Raw genomic sequence first — 22,450 nt, 5'->3', positions numbered from 1 at the left:
GTATTCTGCCACTGTGTACTCTCTGTTTAGGGCCAAATAGCATTCTAGTTTGCTCTGTTTTTTTGTTAATTCTTTCCAATGTGTCAAGTAATTCTCTTTTTGTTTTCTCATGATTTGGTTGGGTCTAAATGTGTTGTTGTCCTGGGGCTCTGTGGGGTCTGTTTGTGTTTGTGAACAGAGCCCCAGGACCAGCTTGCTTATGGGACTCTTCTCCAAGTTCATCTCTCTGTAGGTGATGGCTTTGTTATAGAAGGTTTGGGAATCGCTTCCTTTTAAGTGGTTATAGAAATTAACGTCTCTTTTCTGGATTTTGATAATTAGCGGGTATCGGCCTAACTCTCTCTCTCTCTCCCCCCCGGTCGCTCTCACTGTAGAAAAGAGCTCGCTTCCTTAGCCATTTCCTTTGTTAAAAGCCCCCTAATTGGGCTAATTGCAGTGTGTTAGGAACGAGGCAGGACACTCCAATGACTAATTTGAATAGGACTGGGGGAGAGCTGGGGGGAGGGTGGTAGCTGAGGGAGGGGGGTGGGAGAGGGGGGGATGGGGTGCCTTTAGGGTAGTTACAGCAGGAGAAGGAGGAGAAGAGGGGGCAAAGCAGCTCTCAAAACCGTTCTTGTCACAACTCCTATGAAAATCTCTTTCTTCATCCATGGTATATGCGCTTGCAGTAACAGCAGGCTTACAGACAGTCGCAGTAACAGAAGGCTGGGTTATGAAGAGACGTATAATATGATATTTGACGATGACTGAAATGTAATGTACAGCTGGAGCTTTACCAAATGGACCTAAACAGAGTCTGTGTCCAAAATGGCACCCTATTCCCTATATAGCCCTATTGACCCTGTTAAAAAAAGTGCTTTATATAGTGAGTAAGGTGCCATTTAGACGCACCCAGAGCCTAGCTGAGATGGTAGTCGGCAGTCTGGTCCAGAGAAAGAGAGAGGTTTTTTACCTTTGAACTCTGCGCCGACAGGGCTGATATGCATCCTCTTCTGACACTCGCCACAGCTCATCAGGAAACGGGTCACTGCCTCCCTGGGCAGGAAGGCATACGTCTCCGCAATCTGCCCATCAGAGAGAGAGAGAGAGAGAGCGAGAGAGAGAGACACAGAGAGAGTGAGAGACACACAGAGAGAGAGACAGAGAGAGAGAGAGAGAGAGAGAGAGAGAGAGACAGAGACAGAGAGACAGAGAGAGAGAGAGAGTCAGCCCACTGACACCCCTATCAGACCACAGCAAAATCACAGTCTACTTGAACAGAGCAATACTCAATCATGAGGCATCAAAGCCAAAAGAACTGAATAATATTAAGAAATGCTATAGATGGAAGGAAAGTAGTGTTGAAACCTACCAAAAAACAATTAGGAAACAACAAATTCAATCCATTCTAGACAACTTCCTGGACAAAACGTTCCACTGTAATAGTGAAGGTGTAAACTTGGCAGTAGAAAACCTAAACAGTATATTTGACCTCTCAGCTTCCCTATCAAATCTAAAAATCTCTAACAGAAAACCAAAGAAAAGTAATAACAGTGATAAATGGTTTGATGAAGAATGCAAAAACCTAAGAAAGAAATTGAGAAACCTATCCAACCAAAAACATAGAGACCCAGAAAACCTGAGCCTACGCCTTCACTATGGTGAATCACTAAAACAATACAGAAATACACTACGGAAAAAGAAGGAACAGCATGTCAGAAATCAGCTCAATGTAATTGAAGAATCCATAGACTCTAACCACTTCTGGGAAAATTGGAAAACACTAAACAAACAACAACACAAAGAGCTATCTATCAAAAACGGAGATGTATGGGTAAACCACTTCTCCAATCTTTTTGGCCCTATAACAGAGAACAAACAGCAAAAAAATATACATGATCAAATGCAAATCTTAGAATCAACTATTAAAGACTACCAGAACCCACTGGATTTTCCAATTACATTGAATGAACTACAGGACAAAATACAAACCCTCCAACCCAAAAAGTCCTGTGGTGTTGATGGTATCCTCAATGAAATGATAAAATATACAGACCACAAATTTCAATTAGCTATACTTAAACTCTTTAACATCATCCTTAGCTCTGGCATCTTCCCCAATATTTGGAACCAAGGACTGATCACCCCAATCCACAAAAGTGGAGACAAATTTGACCCCAATAACTACCGTGGGATATGCGTCAACAGCAACCTTGGGAAAATCCTCTGCATTATCATTAACAGCAGACTAGTTCATTTCCTCAGTGAAAACAATGTACTGAGCAAATGTCAAATTGGCTTTTTACCAAATTACCGTACGACAGACCACGTATTCACCCTGCACACCCTAATTGACAAACAAACAAACCAAAACAAAGGCAAAGTCTTCTCATGCTTTGTTGATTTCAAAAAAGCTTTTGACTCAATTTGGCATGAGGGTCTGCTATACAAATTGATGGAAAGTGGGGTTGGGGGAAAAACATACGACATTATAAAATCCATGTACACAAACAACAAGTGTGCGGTTAAAATTGGCAAAAAACACACACATTTCTTTCCACAGGGCCGTGGGGTGAGACAGGGATGCAGTTTAAGCCCCACCCTCTTCAACATATATATCAACGAATTGGCGAGGGCACTAGAACAGTCTGCAGCACCCGGCCTCACCCTACTAGAATCTGAAGTCAAATGTCTTCTGTTTGCTGATGATCTGGTGCTTCTGTCACCAACCAAGGAGGGCCTACAGCAGCACCTAGATCTTCTGCACAGATTCTGTCAGACCTGGGCCCTGACAGTAAATCTCAGTAAGACAAAAATAATGGTGTTCCAAAAAAGGTCCAGTTGCCAGGACCACAAATACAAATTCCATCTAGACACCGTTGCCCTAGAGCACACAAAAAACTATACATACCTCGGCCTAAACATCAGCGCCACAGGTAACTTCCACAAAGCTGTGAACGATCTGAGAGACAAGGCAAGAAGGGCCTTCTATGCCATCAAAAGGAACATAAAATTTGACATACCAATTAGGATCTGGCTAAAAATACTTGAATCACTTATAGAACCCATTGCCCTTTATGGTTCTGAGATCTGGGGTCCGCTCACCAACCAAGAATTCACAAAATGGGACAAACACCAAATTGAGACTCTGCATGCAGAATTCTGCAAAAACATCCTCCGTGTACAACGTAAAACACCAAATAATGCATGCAGAGCAGAATTAGGCCAATACCCGCTAATTATCAAAATCCAGAAAAGAGCCGTTAAATTCTATAACCACTTAAAAGGAAGCGATTCCCAAACCTTCCATAACAAAGCCATCACCTACAGAGAGATGAACTTGGAGAAGAGTCCCCTAAGTAAGCTTGTCCTGGGGCTCTGTTCACAAACACAAACAGACCCCACACAGCCCCAGGACAACAACAACAACAACACAACTAGACCCAACCAAATCATGAGAAAACAAAAAGAGAATTACTTGACACATTGGAAAGAACAAACAAAAAAACAGAGCAAACTAGAATGCTATTTGGCCCTAAACAGAGAGTACACAGTGGCAGAATACCTGACCACTGTGACTGACCCAAACTTAAGGAAAGCTTTGACTATGTACAGACTCAGTGAGCATAGCCTTGCTATTGAGAAAGGCCGCCGTAGGCAGACCTGGCTCTCAAGAGAAGACAGGCTATGTGCATACTGCCCACAAAATGAGGTGGAAACTGAGCTGCACTTCCTAACCTCCTGCCAAATGTATGACCATATTAGAGACACATATTTCCCTCAGATTACAGCGATCCACAAAGAATTTGAAAACAAACCCAATTTTGATAAACTCCCTTATCTACTGGGTGAAAAACCACAGTGTGCCATCACAGCTGCAAGATGTGTGACCTGTTGCCACAAGAAAAGGGCAACCAGTGAAGAACAAACACCATTGTACATACAACCCATATTTATGTTTATTTATTTTCCCATTTGTACTTGCACATTGTTACAACACTGTATATATACATAATATGACATTTGAAATGTCTTTATTCTTTGGAACTTCTAATGTTTACTGTTAATTTTTATTGTTTATTTCACTTTTGTTTACTATCTACTTCACTTGCTTTGGCAATGTTAACACATGTTTCCCATGCCAATAAAGCCCTTAAATTGAAATTTAAATTGAATTAAGAGAGAGAGAGACAGAGAGAGAGAGAGACACACACAGAGAGAGAGAGAGACAGAGAGAGAGAGAGAGACAGAGAGAGAGAGAGAGAGAGACAGAGAGAGAGACAGAGAGAGAGAGAGACACAGAGAGAGAGAGAGAGAGAGAGAGAGAGAGAGACAGAGAGACAGAGAGAGAGAGACAGAGAGAGAGACAGAGAGAGAGAGAGAGACACAGAGAGAGAGAGAGAGACAGAGAGAGAGAGAGAGAGACAGAGAGAGAGAGAGAGAGAGACAGAGAGAGAGAGAGAGAGAGAGAGAGACAGAGAGAGAGAGACAGAGACAGAGAGAGAGAGACAGAGAGAGAGACAGAGAGACAGAGAGAGAGAGACAGAGAGAGAGACAGAGAGAGAGAGAGAGACACAGAGAGAGAGAGAGAGACACAGAGAGAGAGAGAGAGAGAGAGAGACACAGAGAGAGAGAGAGAGACACACAGAGAGCGAGAGAGAGAGAGACACAGAGAGCGAGAGCGAGAGAGAGAGAGAGAGAGAGAGAGAGAGAGAGAGAGAGAGAGAGAGAGAGAGAGAGAGAGAGAGAGAGAGAGAGATCACTACCAGAGCCATGGCTGATAAACATGCTGCTATTCTAATAATGAACACTGAAGAGGTGAAATGGGAGAAAAGAAAATAGGAAATTAGACCTGTTTCTATAATGCTATACCATTATGGGACATCGATTACTATCTGTGTGTGTGTGCGCACGTGCATGTGTGTTTGTGTTAGTGTGTGTAAGCAAGCCTGTCTGTGTGTGTGTATTGGCTAAACTGGGAAAGGGTAAGATTGAGGTTCTTGGGACAGATGTAATATCTTCCCCTTTCACACAAAGACAACATTGTCTCAGCCCGTTACTGGTGACCAAGATACATCAGGGACTTCTACTCTACATATTAGCTGCTCTATCTCCTTCTCTACTGTTTCTACTGGCTTCATTTGGACTTCCTGTTAAAACTCCATCCAACAATATATCAACACTTCACCCAGAGTAAAGGCAGTGATTGGCAGTAGGGTTTTAAGGGTTCGTACGTGTGTGTGTAATGAGGAGAGCGGGGTGCTGTCTACTCTCTAAGAATAAAACAGATACAAATGTCAGTCACAGCCTTTGGTGACAGTTTGTCTCTTTGTCATTTGACACGGCGGCCTGGTGGCACCAGATTATCTCTAGGAGAACAGTAGTGACCACGAGCCCATACAGGACAAGAGGGCAATCTGACACATGCACCCAAAGCACCACATAGCCCTCTGCAGATCATCACTGCAACTTGGGCGAGACAGGAGAGACAGGGCATCGGTCGAGTAGACCGAGAGGATTTTAATGGGAGACAAAGAAAGAGATGGAGAGATAGAGAGGGATGTGTGTTGGTAGAGAGACTACCGAAAACAGTAATGCTTTTCTTTGCAAAATCCTCTCTTCCTTCCTTTTCAATGTATTCCCTATGTCTCCCCTCCCTTGCTGTCAGCTTTCCATTTTTCCTTTCTTTATTTTTTATGCTGTCCCTGCAGTCATCCTTACCTCCCCCTCTCCCCTTCTCTCTCAAACTGGCCTCCCTCTATTCCTCCCCCCTCTGTGGCTCTTATGGCAGGGCCAGGCTGGGCTTGGCAGCAGGAGAACAGACACACACACACACACACACACACACAGACTCGCCACTGTCTCCTTCAGGCTCTAACAAACAGAAGCGGCCATGCCATCCTGGCCAGAGGGGTGCTGGTGGTGACATGAGGGAGGGGAGGAGGGGAGTGAGGGGGGTTATAGAGGGAGGGAGTGCGTTGGGGGACGAGACAGCGACTCCCCTCAGACGGGTTGACTCTCTGTGTGTGACGACTAGCTAGCTACCACCGCCATTGTCTTCCCAGTCCCAACAGAAGCTCACAAAGAGAGCCCATGTAGCCTACAGGGTGGGTCTGTGGGTCTGGAAAGGGCCTGTGGTGGTGGGCCTGCCCTGGGCCGCCAACGCAGCTCTGTCTGGTCTAGAGAACCATAACACCACACAGAGGGCGACAGAGGGGAGAAGTAGGCAGAGAGTTGGCTGAGCAGCGCTGCCAGCGAAGGACAGGAACAACAAGTCATCTGTGTCCTGCAGTGTGGAGTGTGTGTGTGTGTGTCTGTGTGTAATAAAAATGTCATGACCCACTGCGTGGCAAAGTACCCTGGTAGCCATGACAGCTCTGTTTACTCACTACGAATGTGATACTGATTTTCAGTCATTTTATTAATTCATTTCATTCCTATCCATTAGAAGTTAAAGGAAATCCTAAAAATGGAAGTCCATGTGCTGTACAGCATGAGGGGAAGATGAAGTTACCATGTTAAACCAGAAGAGGGCAGTGTCACCAATTGAGACAGGAAAGTATCCTACTACAACACATTGGGCAAATGAAAGGTTTTGTCCCATTGACTTTAGTACAGGGAGGAAGCACATTTTCCAGTGGCAGACATGTTAAAGCTCCCCATTTGAAACGAAGCTAGGAAGGAATGATGGACAGAATGTTGCCCAGGCTTTGCACCGCGGTCATCACCCTTCATCTAAATATAACTAGACATCTGGCCTTCAGCGACTGTGGTGATGCTCAGAGAGAGAAAGTTGAATAGTTGTCAGGGGGAGACAGAGAAATACCTTCTTCCAGCGACCACAAGGTCAGCCTGGCGCCGGAATCTAATATCCTTCCCAGCCCCCTTTAATCTAAAGTGTGAAACGTTTTCTTTCACGCACAAAAAAATAGAATCTCAGGAAGTCGCAGCATTTTCTTGTAATGAAGTGAGTTAAAAATGTAAAAAAGTGGTGAAGTTACAGAGGCGGTACATGTCACAGAGATTGAGGGAAAGTTATTGACTCAAATTTAATTGATTGATTTTTGTTTATTTATCTGAAATGAAGTGAGCTGGAGGTTCTGTGAATGAACTGAAGAGAAAAAGATCTAGCCCAACATGAATGTTCCAGGTCAGTGGTGACTCCTGCTGCATTGTAAGAAAATATTCACATGATTGTCTAGAATTACCATAGAAATATTTAAACCAGGGATGGGAAACTTTGATGGGGGCCACAAAAAAACGGAACTCATCATGAGGGGCCGCAGTGGCTCGTGGGTCTGTGTACCCACATCCATACCCCCCCAACAGCAAAGATAAAAAATATATATATATATTGGTCCGCGGGCCTACCAAAGGGGGCCAGTTGCCCATCCCTGATTTAAACTATCCTATTCATTTCAATGGTATTCTGAGAAATTGAGAGTGTTAGTGTTATTGAATGCGAATCTGAACACCAGATGGGCAGAGAAAGAGAAACAGATCACGAAACAGAAATGAATACTAAAGACCAGAAGAGGAACAGAGAACAGAACATCATTGCCAAATAATCATAAAGACTGTTGGAGCCAAATTCGAGTTTCTTTATTTGTGCTATATTTAATGTTTGCCCCAATTTAGAATATATTATTATGAAATATGAGCTATGATAATGTGATTATGAATTCACTATGAAAGTAAGGAATTAAGAATTTATGAATGTATGTATTATGCTTGTGTGTGCAACTGGCAATAAATAAATAAACTGGCAAAACAACTTTCCCTATGCCTAATAGGGGGTTGGCAATATGGACATTTTGGACCTTAAAAGAAGAATAGCTGTTAGATAACAAAGGGGCTTGTGTTATGTAAATGTTTGTTATGATTTTTGCACAAGAGGAGCTTCGTATTATTTTTTGTTGAATGCTGAACCGGGAGTGCGTCCGCATGCTTCCCATCCAAAACAGTTCTAAAGTTTGAGTATATATAATGACAACATTTGTGACGTTTTGGTCCGTTTTGGTCTTCGACAGGTTTTTCCGGCTGTTCGTGCACTTGACATTTTTTCATGAGGCGAGTCGAAATTTGGTAGCTGAAGTCTACGCCCCTTCGTCGGTGATTGGTCAACAGTAGGGATTGTTCAATTAAGTGTTTGTTGTCATTCAACGACAGAAAACTATTTTTCATGCACATTTTTTCACTTGAGAAATACTGCACCAAACATCTTAGTTAGATGTAAAATTGTGGGACTAAGACCACCTCGGCAAAAAGGTCCAAATTAATTACAGATTTCTTGAGTTAGCTTAGATTAATTTGGACTATTTTGAAGAAGTGTACTTGTTGTTACGGCATCTCAAGAGGGACAAACCGTAATATGACCGCTTTTTTCTAATTTTTCAAGCGAAGGTCTTTTAAAGGAGTATGCGAGGCACAGACTTTCACTTTGCCTAGCCGTTCTGCTAGGAGCAAACCAAACCTAGCATGCGGACGCGTTTACGCATCTTATACCATGGCCAGGATGGCAATTTTCTAACTTTATTTACTGGAGCCCTTACAAAGACAGACATTTTAAAAAGAGTGTCCGATACAAAGAGAGGGAGTAGAGAGAGAGAGAGGCAGTAGGCTAATTTAGAGAGATAAAGGAGGAGGACGTTTAAGGAAGGGTGACTGTGTGATAGAAGAGAACGGTACAGCATAAGGGAAGAGTGAGAAACAGAGTTAGAGAGAAAGATTGAGTGAAAGGAAAGAGTGTCTTCTCACCGCTTTGTAGGTCTTCTTCTGTCCGGCGTGTTTGGGTGATTTGCCGGGGTCGGTGCTGATATCTACGTGCATGGAATAGATGATGTCAAAGAAGTCTTCCACCACCGCCACCCTCTTCAGAGAGGAGTCGGACCCAGAGCCCCCATCCACACACTGCAGTAGAGGAGGAGAGGAGAAGAGGAGGATAGGAGAGGAGGAGTGGTACGTTAGTAGGCTGAATCATTGGGATGAGGCCTACAGCACAAGGTACCAAGCCTACATACAGACAAACACACACACACATATATACACACACACACACACACACACACAGAGACAAACACACACACACATACTAACAATACCATATTATGTAAAGCAGCACTGCCACATTACGCCAACACACAACCTAAGAGCCCCCAATAGCTAAACAAATGAAAACGGTCTCTTAAAATCATAGCCCTCATTTTCTTTCCCAAAACAATCATATCTCCTACTTACAGGATTCTGTGTAAAAGCCTGAAAACTCTTACGAGACCATTCATTGTGAGGATGGTGGTGGTGGTATTGTAGGATTTCTGTGCAGACACACAGGCACACACAGGCACAGAAAACAAGGCAGGGAGGAGATTCCCAGGCAGCAAAAAAAATAAAGGTAAATTGTTTTGAAAAAGTTTTTTTTAAATTATTAAGTAAATATACAGTACCAGTCAAAAGTTTGGACACACCTACTCATTCAAGGGTTTTTCTTTATTTTTACTATTTTTTACAATGTAGAATAATAGCGAAGACATCAAAACTATGAAATAACACATCATGTAGTATCCAAAAAAGCCACCCTTTGCCTTAATGACAGCTTTGCACACTCTTGGCATTCTCTCAACCAGCTTCATGAGGAATGCTTTTCCAACAGTCTTGAAGGAGTTCCCACATATGCTGAGCACTTGTTTGCTGCTTTATCTTCACTCTGCGGCCCAACTCATCCCAAACCATCTCAGTTGGGTTGAGGTCGGGTGATTGTGGAGGCCAGGTCATCTGATGCAGCACTCCATCACTCTCCTTCTTAGTAAAATAGCCCTTACACAGCCTGGAGGTGTGTTGGGTCATTGTCCTGTTGAAAAACAAATGATAGTCCTACTAAGCCCAAACCAGATGGGATGGCGTCCAAGCCAAGTCCAATTAAAAATAAATTTTTAAAACTGCATACTAAATAAATGTGACTGGTCAGTTGTGTGAGTCATGGGCTGGGCCCAAGCTCGTAGGGGGCCCAAGAGGCAACATTTTGTAAATCATTTTTTATCCAACCACAGGAGCCAGCTCTCAATGTTCAAAGTACACTAGAGAGCATAATTTAGCCACAGAGGATCAATAGTTTATAAAAAATAACAGTGGATTAAGTTTTATCACAAGCACATACAGGTATCTTCCAAAATGAAGGAAACATCAACATAAAGTGTCTTAAAAGGGTGTTGCGCCACCACAAGCTGCCAGAACAGCTTCAATGCACCTTGGTATAGATTCTACAAGTGGATCTAAACCATGCCAGGAAAATGCACTGCACACACCATTACATATACTTTGTATCCCTTGTTTACTTAAGCGTTTCCTTTATTTTGGCAGTTACTGGTATGACTACAGTCAGGAAGGCCACAGTTTTGGCAGCATATGTGCCAAATAGGCTACAGATTGTTGCGTTGTGGCCAAAGACATATAATCCATAGAAGGGTTTTGTAACATTTTACCCTGGAAATATGACTGTTAAACTCATGGGTACACTAGCAATGGATGCCAGTCCTGACTTGAATGGGGACTGCCATCTATGGATTATATTTCTATGGTTGATTGCAGCTGTAGGTTTGCCTTTTGCAGATTTCAAAATACAATCGCAGGAAAAATGCACAGTTTGGAAAGCATTAGATGAGTCAGTGTGCCACTGAAAATTTTATTTAGTAGCCTATGATATATATACTGTATATACAGTGGTGTGAAAAAGTGTTTGCCCCGTTCCTGATTTCTTATTTGTTTGCATGTTTGTCACACTTAAATATTTCAGATCAAACAAATGTAAATATTAGTCAAAGATAACACAAGTAAACACAAAATGCAGGGGGATTGGAAGTGATGCAGACAATTACATTGATAGAAGATACAATCTATCTGCAATACTAAGCTGATCCACCCCCCCCAAAAAAAATAAACACAAAATGCAGTTTTGAAATGAAGGTTGTTATTGTTAAGGGAAAACAAAATCCAAACCCACATGGCCCTGTGTGAAAAAGTGATTGCCCCCTACAACCTAATAACTGGTTGGGCCACCCTTAGCAGCAACAACTGCAATCAAGCGTTTGCGATAACTTGCAATGAGTCTTTTACAGCACTGTGGAGGAATTTTGGCCCACTCATCTTTGCAGAATTGTTGTAATTCAGCCACATTGGAGGGTTTTCGAGCATGAACTGCCTTTTTAAGGTCATGCCACAGCATCTCAATAGGATTCAGGTCAGGACTTTGACTAGGCCACTCCAAAGTCTTCATTGTTTTTCTTCAGCCATTCAGAGGTGTACTTGCTGGTGTGTTTTGGATCATTGTCCTGCTGCAGAACCCAAGTTCGCTTCAGCTTGAGGTCATGAACAGATGGCCGGACATTCTCCTTCAGGATTTTTTGGTAGACAGCAGAATTCATGGTTCCATTTATCACAGCAAGTCTTCCAGGTCCTGAAGCAGCAAAACAGGCCCAAACCATCACACTACCACCACCATATTTTACTGTTGGTATGATGTTCTTTTTCTGAAATGCGGTGTTACTTTTACGCCAGATGTAATGGGGGACACACCTTCCAAAAAGTTCAACTTTTGTCTCGTCAGTCCACAGAGTATTTTCCCAAAGGTCTTGGGGATCATCAATATGTTTTCTGGCAAAAATGAGACGAGCCTTAATGTTATTTTTGCTCAGCAGTGGTTTTCATCTTGGAACTCTGCCATGCAGGCCATTTTTGCCCAGTCTCTTTCTTATGGTGGAGTCATGAACACTGACCTTAACTGAGGCAAGTGAGGCCTGCAGTTCTTTGGATGTTGTTGTGGGGTCTTTTGTGACCTCTTGGATGAGTCGTCGCTGCGCTCTTGGGGTAATTTTGTTCGGCCGGCCACTCCTGGGAAGGTTCACCACTGTTCCATGTTTTCGCCATTTGTGGATAATGGCTCTCACTGTGGTTCGCTGGAGTCCTAAAGCTTTAGAAATGGCTTTATAACCTTTTCCAGACTGATGGATCTCAATTACTTTCTTTCTCATTTGTTCCTGAATTTCTTTGGATCTCGGCATGATGTCTAGCTTTTGAGGATCTTTCGGTCTACTTCACTTTGTCAGGTAGGTCCTATTTAAGTGATTCCTTGATTGAGAACAGGTGTGGCAGTAATCAGGCCTGGGTGTGGCTAGAGGAATTGAACTCAGGTGTGATAAACCACAGTTGAGTTGTGTTATAACAGGGGGGCAAACACTTTTTCACACAGGGCCATGTAGGTTTGGATTTTGTTTTCCCTTAATAATAACAACCTTCATTTCAAAACTGCATTTTGTGTTTACTTGTGTTATCTTTGACTAATATTTAAATTTGTTTGATGATCTGAAACATTTAAGTGTGACAAACATGCAAACAAACAACAAATCAGGAAGGGGGCAAACACTTTTTCACACCACTGTATATTGCCTCCTAATATTGTGCAATCTGTGTGTCGCTTCATTGGCCTGGGCTATTGTTTGTTTGAATTCAAGACCAGATTGTTTTCAGTTTGTCAGTGTCAGAGTAGCCACTCATTTTGGTCATTTGTGTGGTATTAAAAAAGAATTAGCTAATAGTTTTTAAAAGGCAAAAACAAATCCCCATGTTTGGAAATCCAAAAAAACTCAACTGTAACCTATGCCACATGACAAATGTTATTATGGCTTGATTATAAAAGGCCTTTTTCTTCAACAGTAAATTTACCACACATCAAATTGCATCTTGGTGCACGTATTTGTTTACAGAAAATGATGGTGTGCCGGGAAGGGGGTAGGGGGGAAGGGGGGGGTTTAGGGATACGAAAACTACACCCCGGGGCCTATGATTTCTTAATCTGTCCCTGCACGCACACAGGCACATAGGCACACACACAGACAGACACACACACACAGACAGACACACACACAAAGAAAACAAGGCAGGGAGGAGATTCTCACCCAGCTCTGTATCTCCCAGACAGGGAGAGAGAGGGAGAGTGGTGTTGGAATTTCTGGAAGTCTTGTTGGGAACCTCCCCATTCTCCCACAAGGCCAGTGGAGAGCTGTGTGTGTACTAGGGGGAGGGAGATTGGGAGGGGAGGAGCACGCACGCATACCTGCCAGGAGCACGCACGCATACACACACACAGAAAGTCTCTGTGGAAAACAGCAGGTGGTGCACTAAATGCATTTTACATCACTACAAAGAAATGGCTCTTTGAAGCTGTTTTTTTCATTGCTTTTGTTTGTTTGGTTGTTTGTTTCACTGGCTGTTGAATCATTGTATTCTCCATCCGGCTAAAATGTGTGGTCAACAAACTGACAAAATTTCATAAACCGTCATGGTAAGAGAGGTGAGGTGAGATCTTTTTTCTTTGTTCAGGATCTTCAAAATGACCATAGGCAGCAGAACCAAAACTAAAGAGCCATAAAACTCTAATCTGTCATTTGTACTCTCCACTTAGAAAATATGAACAAAATATTGATAAGGCCAACAAAACATTGATAAGGCTATCAACACCATAGTTAAAGGTTTGCATAGCTCAAAACATTACATTTAATGAAGTCATTTCGTTCTCATTTTGTGGAATTCTTCATGTTTACATCTTTACAATTTACAATGAATCTATCATGATCCTTTGCCTATCTTTACACTCATCCTGTTCAGAGATCCAAGCTCAAGCTCCTACGGCACAAAGCAGCACACAACACAAACAGGTCCTGACTAGAAATGGGTGTGGAAAAAAACCTTCTTCTTCCAACCAGCATTCTGCTCACCATAAGGCAAACCTTGCTGCCATGACAACCGGAGTGCCGACCTCTTGGGCAGGTGTGCGGGGCAGCGGGTCATGTGACACAGGCTGCACCTAGTAAAACTTGAATTTCGACAACAAACACAACAAACGGTATGTGGGGGCTGACAGGTTTACATCCACCTCTGGCCTGCTGGCTCCCCTTCCTCTGCGGAAGCACAGCTCCCCCTCAGCCCAGTCAAAACTGTTCGCTGCTCTGGCACCCCAATGGTGGAACAAGCTCCCTCACGACGCCAGGACAGCGGAGTCACTCACCACCTTCCGGAGACATTTGAAACCCCACCTCTTTAAGGAATACCTGGGATAGGCTAAAGTATTCCTTCTAACCCCCCCCCCCCCCCCCCAATTGTAAAGTGGTTATCCCACTGGCTATAGGGTGAACGCACCAATTTGTGAGTCGCTCTGGCTAAGAGCGTCTGCTAAATGACGTTAATGTGCCCTTGAGCAAGGCACTTAACCCTAATTGCTCCTGTAAGTCGCTCTGGTTAAGAGCGTCTGCTAAATGACTAAAATGTAAATGTAAATGTAAAATGTTTACCCATTATCCAAAAATACCCCTACACACAAGTCACGCTCCACATTCTAGTTCGTCATTATTTTGTCTCTCTATCTACATCTGCCCTTGTTTTATGCTCTAACCTTCTATTTCTTTAATTTGGTCTCATCTCTCCACAGTCGTTCTCTCCTGATGTGAGTATATTCCCAGTCTGTGAGCTGAGCTGAGGAGAGATGTCTGTCTGTTATGTGTTGTGTTGCTGGGCACGCCTCTCCACTGGCTTTGGCTTTGTGTGGGACTCATTGGAGCCGACAGGTGTACATGGGGGAGGTGTGTGTGTGTGTTGGGGGGTACTTCTCTCCTCATTATTGTGTAAAACGTTGATCTCTGGGCATCCTTTAACAGATGCAATAGTCAGGAAGTCAATGCATCCCCCCCACCCCTCTGAGTACTACTCACCCTTCATCCCCACTTGCACTCCTCCTTCCCCCTAAACTCCCTCTATCCTCTCAGAATCCCTCACCACCCTCCTTTCTCCTCCCCTTCCATATCCTTTCTCTTAGTCTACCAGTCATTCCTTCTGCTAGCCTGTCTTTCTCTCTCCCCCTCTCTCCCCCTCTGTCTCACCCTATCCCTCTACCTCCTTCCCTCTGCTGCTCTCCCTCGTTCCGGCTGTCATGAGCGGCAGGTAATGAGGGTTGCCATGGCAGCACGGAGCAGCGTGCGGCATAGAAATACAATTAATGGCTTAATGGGTGGACTGGCGGCCATTGCGAGTGTACCCATAAGAGCAAAACAGGAAGTAAAAGCAGAGAAAAAGCAGAAAGTGTACCCATCAATTTTTGCTGCGATTTGTTGATTCAACTGACATCACAAAAAATACATTCCATTGCATGAGCCACATCAGTTAACATCATTTGAATGAACATTCTACATTACCATGGAAATTATTGTGTCACAGTACCAGGCAGTCATTGCGAGTGTACCCATGAGTTTACCAGTCAAATTGCCAGGGTTAGAGGTTCCAAGCCCGTTCTATTCATTATAATGCTGAGTCTTATTCATTAGCCACCAAATAGGAGAAAACAGACTGAAACAGGGAGGAGCAACCCAAATTTGTCCATTGCAAAGACCTTTACTACAGTGTGTCATAATGAATACGACCCTGCTCTAAAGCTTGTAGAGCTGCATGGCGTGCCACTGTGCCAGCTCCAGCAGTCATGCCCTTTACAGGGAGGTCGGAGGAGAGGAATGCACTGGCCCACACCACCATACCATTCTACCTCCAGGAGGTATGACTACTAGGGAAGGACACGTGGGCTGCCTGCCTGCCTACCCACTGTCCCTGTGACTGCCTGAGACACATGATGACGCAACCGCCCTCCTACATCCTCGCTCCCATACGGTTGTAGGGCACATCAGCGGCCCGGGACGATAGCGTGTGCGACAGCAGAAACCGGCCTGTACGGATATATGTGGGGCACGGGGGGGGGGGGGGGGTCACAGCAGACAGGACAGGACAGCGGGCACCCCCTCCGGCCAACCCCCCCCCTGACTCCCTGCCCGCCTGGCGATAGGATCAAAGTCACAGCACAGGAAGAGAGGGCTAGGGCAAGGCTACCTGCCCTGCCGCATGCATGCCACACATGACCGAACAAACATACACTATACATACGTACATACATACATATGTACAGGTTACTGATAACATAATGGAAACACTTGAGTAAATGAGGGATACAAAGTATATTGAAAGCAGGTGCTTCCACACAGATGGGAGATTCTGAAGCGGCGCCTGAGACAGTGTTTTCCACCACCATCAACAAAACACCAAATTATGGAATTTCTCATGGAAGAATGGAGTCGCATCCCTCCAATAGAGTTCCAGACACTTGTAGAATCTATGCAAAGGTGCATTGAAGCTGTTCTTGTGGTGGCCCAATGCCCTATTAAGACACTTTATGTTGGTGTTTTCTTTATTTTGGCAGTTTCAGGCAGCCCTCATGCACCCATTCATGCACACATACACATGTAAATACTGAGCATGCATGGGAGGGAATTATGGTCGTAGAGGACAAAGCTCTGATGGATAGCATCCAAGTAAACCAAGGGATAGTCAGAGGCAGCAGGCAACACACACAAACACAACATGTTTTGATATATAGTGTTGATACTGGACACTGAAAAGAAAGAAACAGAGGTTCATGAAAACGAACAGAATGAAACAACAAAGGGTAGAAAGAAATGTCCTGCTACGTTTTTGACGTGATTACAGTGCGAGGCACTGTGTTTACTGTGTCACCATCACAGTTGGGTGTTTATCTATCATTCCATCTACAGTTGAAGTCGGAAATTTACATACACTTAGGTTGGAGTCATTCAAACTCGTTTTTCAACCACTCCACAAATTTCTTGTTAACAAACTATAGTTTTGGCAAGTCGGTTAGGACATTTACTTTGTGCATGACACAAGTAATATTTCCAACAATTGTTTACAGACAGATTATTTCACTTATAATTCACTGTATCACAATTCCAGTGGGTCAGAAGTTTACATACACTAAGTTGAGTGTGCCTTTAAACAGCTTGGAAAATTCCAGAAAATTATGTCATGGCTTTAGAAGCTTCTGATAGGCTAATTGACATCATTTGAGTCAATTGGAGGTGTACCTGTGGATGTATTTCAAGGCCTACCTTCAAAATCAGTTCCTCTTTGCTTGACATCATGGGAAAATCTAAAGAAATCAGCCAAGACCTCAGAAAAAACATTGTAGACCTCCACAAGTCTGGTTCATCCTTGGGAGCAATTTCCAAACGCCTGAAGGTACCACGTTCATCTGTACAAACAATAGTACGCATTTATAAACAACATGGGACCACGCAGCTGTCATACTGCTCAGGAAGGAGACTTGTTCTGTCTCCCAGAGATGAACGTACTTTGGTGCGAAGAGTGCAAATCAATCCCAGAACAGCAGCAAAGGACCTTGTGAAGATGCTGGAGGAAACAGGTACAAAAGTATCTATATCCACAGTAAAACGAGTCCTATATCGACATAACCTGAAAGGCCGCTCAGCAAGGAAGAAGTCACTGCTCCAAAACCGCCATAAGAAAGCCAGACTATGGTTTGCAACTGCACATGGGGACAAAGATCGTACTTTTTGGAGAAATGTCCTCTGGTCTGATGAAACAAAAATAGAACTGTTTGACCATAATGACCATCGTTATGTTTGGAGGAAAAAGGGGGTTGCTTGCAAGCCGAAGAACACCATCCCAACCGTGAAGCAGGGGGGTGGCAGCATCATGCTGTGTGGGTGCTTTGCTGCAGGAGGGACTGGTGCACTTCACAAAATACAGTAAGGGAAAAAAGTATTTGATCCCCTGCTGATTTAGTACGTTTGTCCACTGACAAAGACATGATCAGTCTATAATTTTAATGGTAGGTTTATTTGAACAATGAGAGACAGATTAACAACAAATAAATCCAGAAAAACACATGTCAAAAATGTTATAAATTGATTTGCATTTTAATGAGGGAAATAAGTATTTGACCCCTCTGCAAAACATGACTTAGTACTTCGTGGCAAAACCCTTGTTGGCAATCACAGAGGTCAGACATTTCTTGTAGTTGGCCACCAGGTTTGCACACATCTCAGGAGGGATTTTGTTCCACTCCTCTTTGCAGATCTTCTCCAAGTCATTAAGGTTTCGAGGCTGACGTTTGGCAACTCGAACCTTCAGCTCCCTCCACAGATTTTCTATGGGATTAAGGTCTGGAGACTGGCTAGGCCACTCCAGGAACTTAATGTGCTTCGTCTTGAGCCACTCCTTTGTTGCCTTGGCCGTGTGTTTGGGGGTCATTGTCATGCTGGAATACCCATCCACGACCCATTTTCAATGCCCTGGCTGAGGGAAGGAGGTTCTCACCCAAGATTTGAGGGTACATGGCCCCGTCCATCGTCCCTTTGATGCGGTGAAGTTGTCCTGTCCCCTTAGCAGAAAAACACCCCCAAAGCATAATGTTTCCACCTTCATGTTTAACGGTGGGGATGGTGTTCTTGGGGTCATAGGCAGCATTCCTCCTCCTCCAAACACGCCAAGTTGAGTTGATGCCAAAGAGCTCGATTCTGGTCTCATCTGACCACAACACATTCACCCAGTTCTCCTCTGAATCATTCAGATGTTCATTGGAAAACTTCAGACGGCCCTGTATATGTGCTTACTTGAGCAGGGGGACCTTGCGGGCGCTGCAGGATTTCAGTCCTTCACGGCGTAATGTGTGTTACCAATTGTTTTCTTGGTGACTATGGTCCCAGCTGCCTTGAGATCATTGACAAGATCCTCCCGTGTAGTTCTGGGCTGATTCCTCACCGTTCTCATGATCATTGCAACTCCACGAGGTGAGATCTTGCATGGAGCCCCAGGCCGAGGGAGATTGACAGTTATTTTGTGTTTCTTCCATTTGCGAATAATCGCACCAACTGTTGTCACCTTCTCACCAAGCTGCTTGGCGATGGTCTTGTAGCCCATTCCAGCCTTGTGTAGGTCTACAATCTTGTCCCTGACATCCTTGGAGAGCTCTTTGGTCTTGGCCATGGTGGAGAGTTTGGAATCTGATTGATTGATTGCTTCTGTGGACAGGTGTCTTTTATACAGGTAACAAGCTGAGATTAGGAGCACTCCCTTTAAGAGTGTGCTCCTAATTTCAGCTCGTTACCTGTATAAAAGACACCTGGGAGCCAGACATTTTTCTGATTGGGAGGGGGTCAAATACTTATTTCCCTCATTAAAATACAAATCAATTGATAACATTTTTGACATGCGTTTTTCTGGATTTTTTTTGTTGTTATTCTGTCTCTCACTGTTCATATAAACCTACCATTAAAATTATAGACTGATCATTTCTTGGTCAGTGGGCAAACATACAAAATCAGCAGGGGATCAAATACTATTTTCCCTCACTGTAGATGGCATCATGAGGAAGGAAAATTATGTGGATATATTGAAGCAACATCTCAAGACATCAGTCAGGAAGTTAAAGCTTGGTCGCAAATGGGTCTTCCAAATGGACAATGACCCCAAGCATACTTCCAAAGTTGTGGCAAAATGGCTTAAGGACAACAAAGTCAAGGTATTTGAGTGGCCATCACAAAGCCCTGACCTCAATCCTATATAAAATGTGTGGGCAGGACTGAAAAAGCGTGTGCGAGCAAGGAGGCCTACAAACCTGACTCAGTTACACCAGCTCTGTCAGGAGGAATGGGCCAAAATTCACCCAACTTATTGTGGGAAGCTTGTGGAAGGCTACCCGAAACATTTGACCCAAGTTAAACAATTTCAAGGCAATGCTACCAAATACTAATTGAGTGTATGTAAACTTCTGACCCACTGGGAATGTGATGAAAGAAATAAAACCTGAAATAAATCATTCTCTCTACAATTATTCTGACATTTCACATTCTTAAAATAAAGTGCTGATCCTAACTGACCTAAGACAGGGAATTTTTACTAGGTTTAAATGTCAGGAATTGTGAAAAACTGAGTTTAAATGTATTTGGTTAAGGTATATGTAAACGTCCGACTTCAACTGTATCTACCCATCTCATCTCTCTATCCCTAACTTACTCCATCTCCATGTGTGATTCCTCCCTTAACCCTTCACTCGCTCAATCCTTCTCTCGCTCAATCCCTCTCTCCCAGGCTCCATCCCTTCTCTCTCTCAATCCCTCTCTCCCAGGCTCCATCCCCTTCTCCACCGCACCTCCAGGCCTGTGCTCTCTCCAGCGGCACAGAATAATTGCAGCCTTCCTCCTCTCTTTCCCTCCTATCTCTCTCCATCCCCCCATCTCTCTTTCTGCCTTTCTCTCGCTTTCCTCAACTCCCCCGTCCCGTTCCAAACAGCTCTGTTGCTAGGAGACGCGAGGGGTCGATTCAGTAAACGGCTGCCTGCCCCTCGCCCTGCCAGCCCACCCCACCCCCTCTCCTCTCTTCCTCTCCGGTGGGCGGCTCGGAATGGAGGGATGAAGGGATGAAGGGAGGAGGAGAGCAGCAGTGTGCAGACGGGAGAGTGTGTCCAGCTGCGGAAGCAAGCAGATGCAGCCAACCTGCTTCACTTCCAGGACACACACACGCAGGACAGTTACACACACACACACACACACACACACACGCTCACAAACATGCTCATCAAGAGCACACATGTAGACAGGCCCATAATCACACACACAAACACACAGAAAGCCATCCTTAAAATAACAAAAAACCCAGCTGGTGTGATAACATCAATGATAAAGCATATCCTAACCATACTAACATAAGCAGCCTGGATTTCTATCCACTGAGGTGTGTGTGTGTGTGTGTTTGTGTGCGTGTGCGTGTGCGTGTGTGTAGCCCCATGCCTTTGTTTTTTTGCCAACAGTCATCAAGCCCAGATATAGTACTAGTATATACCGCTGCCAATTCCCTAATCATACTCTTTATGCGTCGGGCAACCTCATCATTGTGGTGGGTAGTGGGTACACGCCTCGGAGCAGGGTACGGGCTGCAGGCAGGCGCAGCTGCAGTGGAATGTGGCGCCACAAAGCCGGCGTACGTTGGTGACCTGCTTCTGTTCTGTTCTGTTCTCCCCAGTCAGTCAGAGAGAGAGAGCGACGAGACAAGGCACAGAGAGACCTCTTTAAGACGAGCCGTCCCAGAAACACACTACAGATGGGGCTCAGGGAGATAGATAGAGGGGGGGGGGGGGGTGATAGGGGGATGTAGAGAGAGAGAGGGAGAGAGAGATGGGTACAGAGAGAAAGAGAGAGAGAGGAGAGAGATTAAAGAGATGGGGTACAGAGAGAGAGAGAGAGAGAGAGAGAGAGAGAGAGAATAGGAGACAGAGAGACGGGGAAGAGGCTGGAGAAAAGGGTTGAGTGTATTGTGTTCACAGCTCTGTGTTATCTCACAGTGAATCTGACAGCCAGTCCCATTTTATGGGCCAATCTTCCCTAAATGGCTGCGTTAGTAAACAACCTGATGTCTGAATTACAGATTAGGGTGCCCACAGGGTGCCCAGCGTGTGTCAGCCAGGGCAAGGCTCTGAGTCTGTCTGTCTGTCTGTCTGTCGTCACAGCTTCCAGAGGGCTGGGTGGCACAGCGTGGTATAGCAGAATGGCTACAGCCGCACTTCTCCTTCCTTCCTTCCCCATCTTACTATCCCCATCCCGTTTTCTGCTCTCATTCTCTAGATGCCCCTGTTCAATCTCCCTTCTCCCTCACCTCTCTCTCTGTCTTTATTTACCCTATCCTGCTCTCTCTATCCCCCCCCCCACCCCCCCCCCCCCACCCTCTCTCCTCCTCCTCTTCTTCTCTCCAGTTCTGGACGATGCTTCATTATGTTAGCGTTAGTTGGGTTAAGGTGCTGGTGGGCTCCTCCTCTGCTCTCTCTCGCAGTCGAGGATTAAAACACTTGACAATCCCAATATCCCTCTCCAGATGCTACAGATCGCTTCTCTATACATCCCCTCATCCTCCCCTCGTCCCTCCTCTCCTCTCCTCACCACCCCAGCGCGCTCACACGCTGCCTGCTATGTTCTATCGCCCGCGTTTCTATGTGCTCATTTCTACCCATACTGTACCACCCAGCAGCAGGAGAAATAAAACGCAACTACAAACATCATGGAATGAATACCCCAGTAGCCAACCTGTTATAGGGACTACCAATAACATCATGGAATGAGTACCCTAGTAGCCAACCTGTTATAGGGACTACCAATAACATCATGGAATGAATACCCCAGTAGCCAACCTGTTATAGGGACTACCAATAGCCATTTACTATATACACACCTGATAGAATATTTCAAACTTATGATGATGATGGAAATGATGGTGGTGATGATGAGAGGTAGTAGTAGTTGTCATAATGGTTGTCGCTATCATCATCAGTGTCATTAACTGTATCGCTACTTGTAGCAAAGCTGCAGAAGTGATACTGTTATTATAATCACTGTTGTCATTACAGCATGCTGTGGGGAGGGAGCGTTGCTTGTTGTGTTGTAATTACCCTGTACAGACAAACAGACCAACAGACAGACAGACAGACTCAAGCCCCAGTCCCAGTGAGGCGCCGTAGCACGGCTAATTATCCACTGGCGTTGGCAGCAAGAGCAGAGAGGGGCACAGTGGGAGGAGG

At 44.5% G+C, this 22,450-nt stretch overlaps 1 protein-coding gene across 1 annotated transcript in view; it reads right to left on the bottom strand.

Annotated features, from left to right (window-relative positions):
- LOC311147915 (nucleolar protein 4-like) overlaps window positions 1–22,450 on the bottom strand; it is a gene marked incomplete at both ends in the record, with an annotated part of 152,409 nt that overhangs the window by 101,587 nt on the left and 28,372 nt on the right. Inside the window, 2 exons of the mRNA XM_084184757.1 lie at window positions 953–1,064; window positions 8,737–8,889. Of these exons, the coding sequence (XP_084040883.1) occupies window positions 953–1,064; window positions 8,737–8,889 (265 nt within the window). The remainder of the gene's footprint in view (window positions 1–952; window positions 1,065–8,736; window positions 8,890–22,450) is intronic.

This window comes from Coregonus lavaretus, assembly GCF_964263955.1.
Source record: "Coregonus lavaretus genome assembly, chromosome: 20".
In the NCBI taxonomy this organism is placed as follows: Eukaryota; Metazoa; Chordata; class Actinopteri; order Salmoniformes; family Salmonidae; genus Coregonus; species Coregonus lavaretus.
This window is presented reverse-complemented; position numbering and strand designations above follow the sequence as displayed.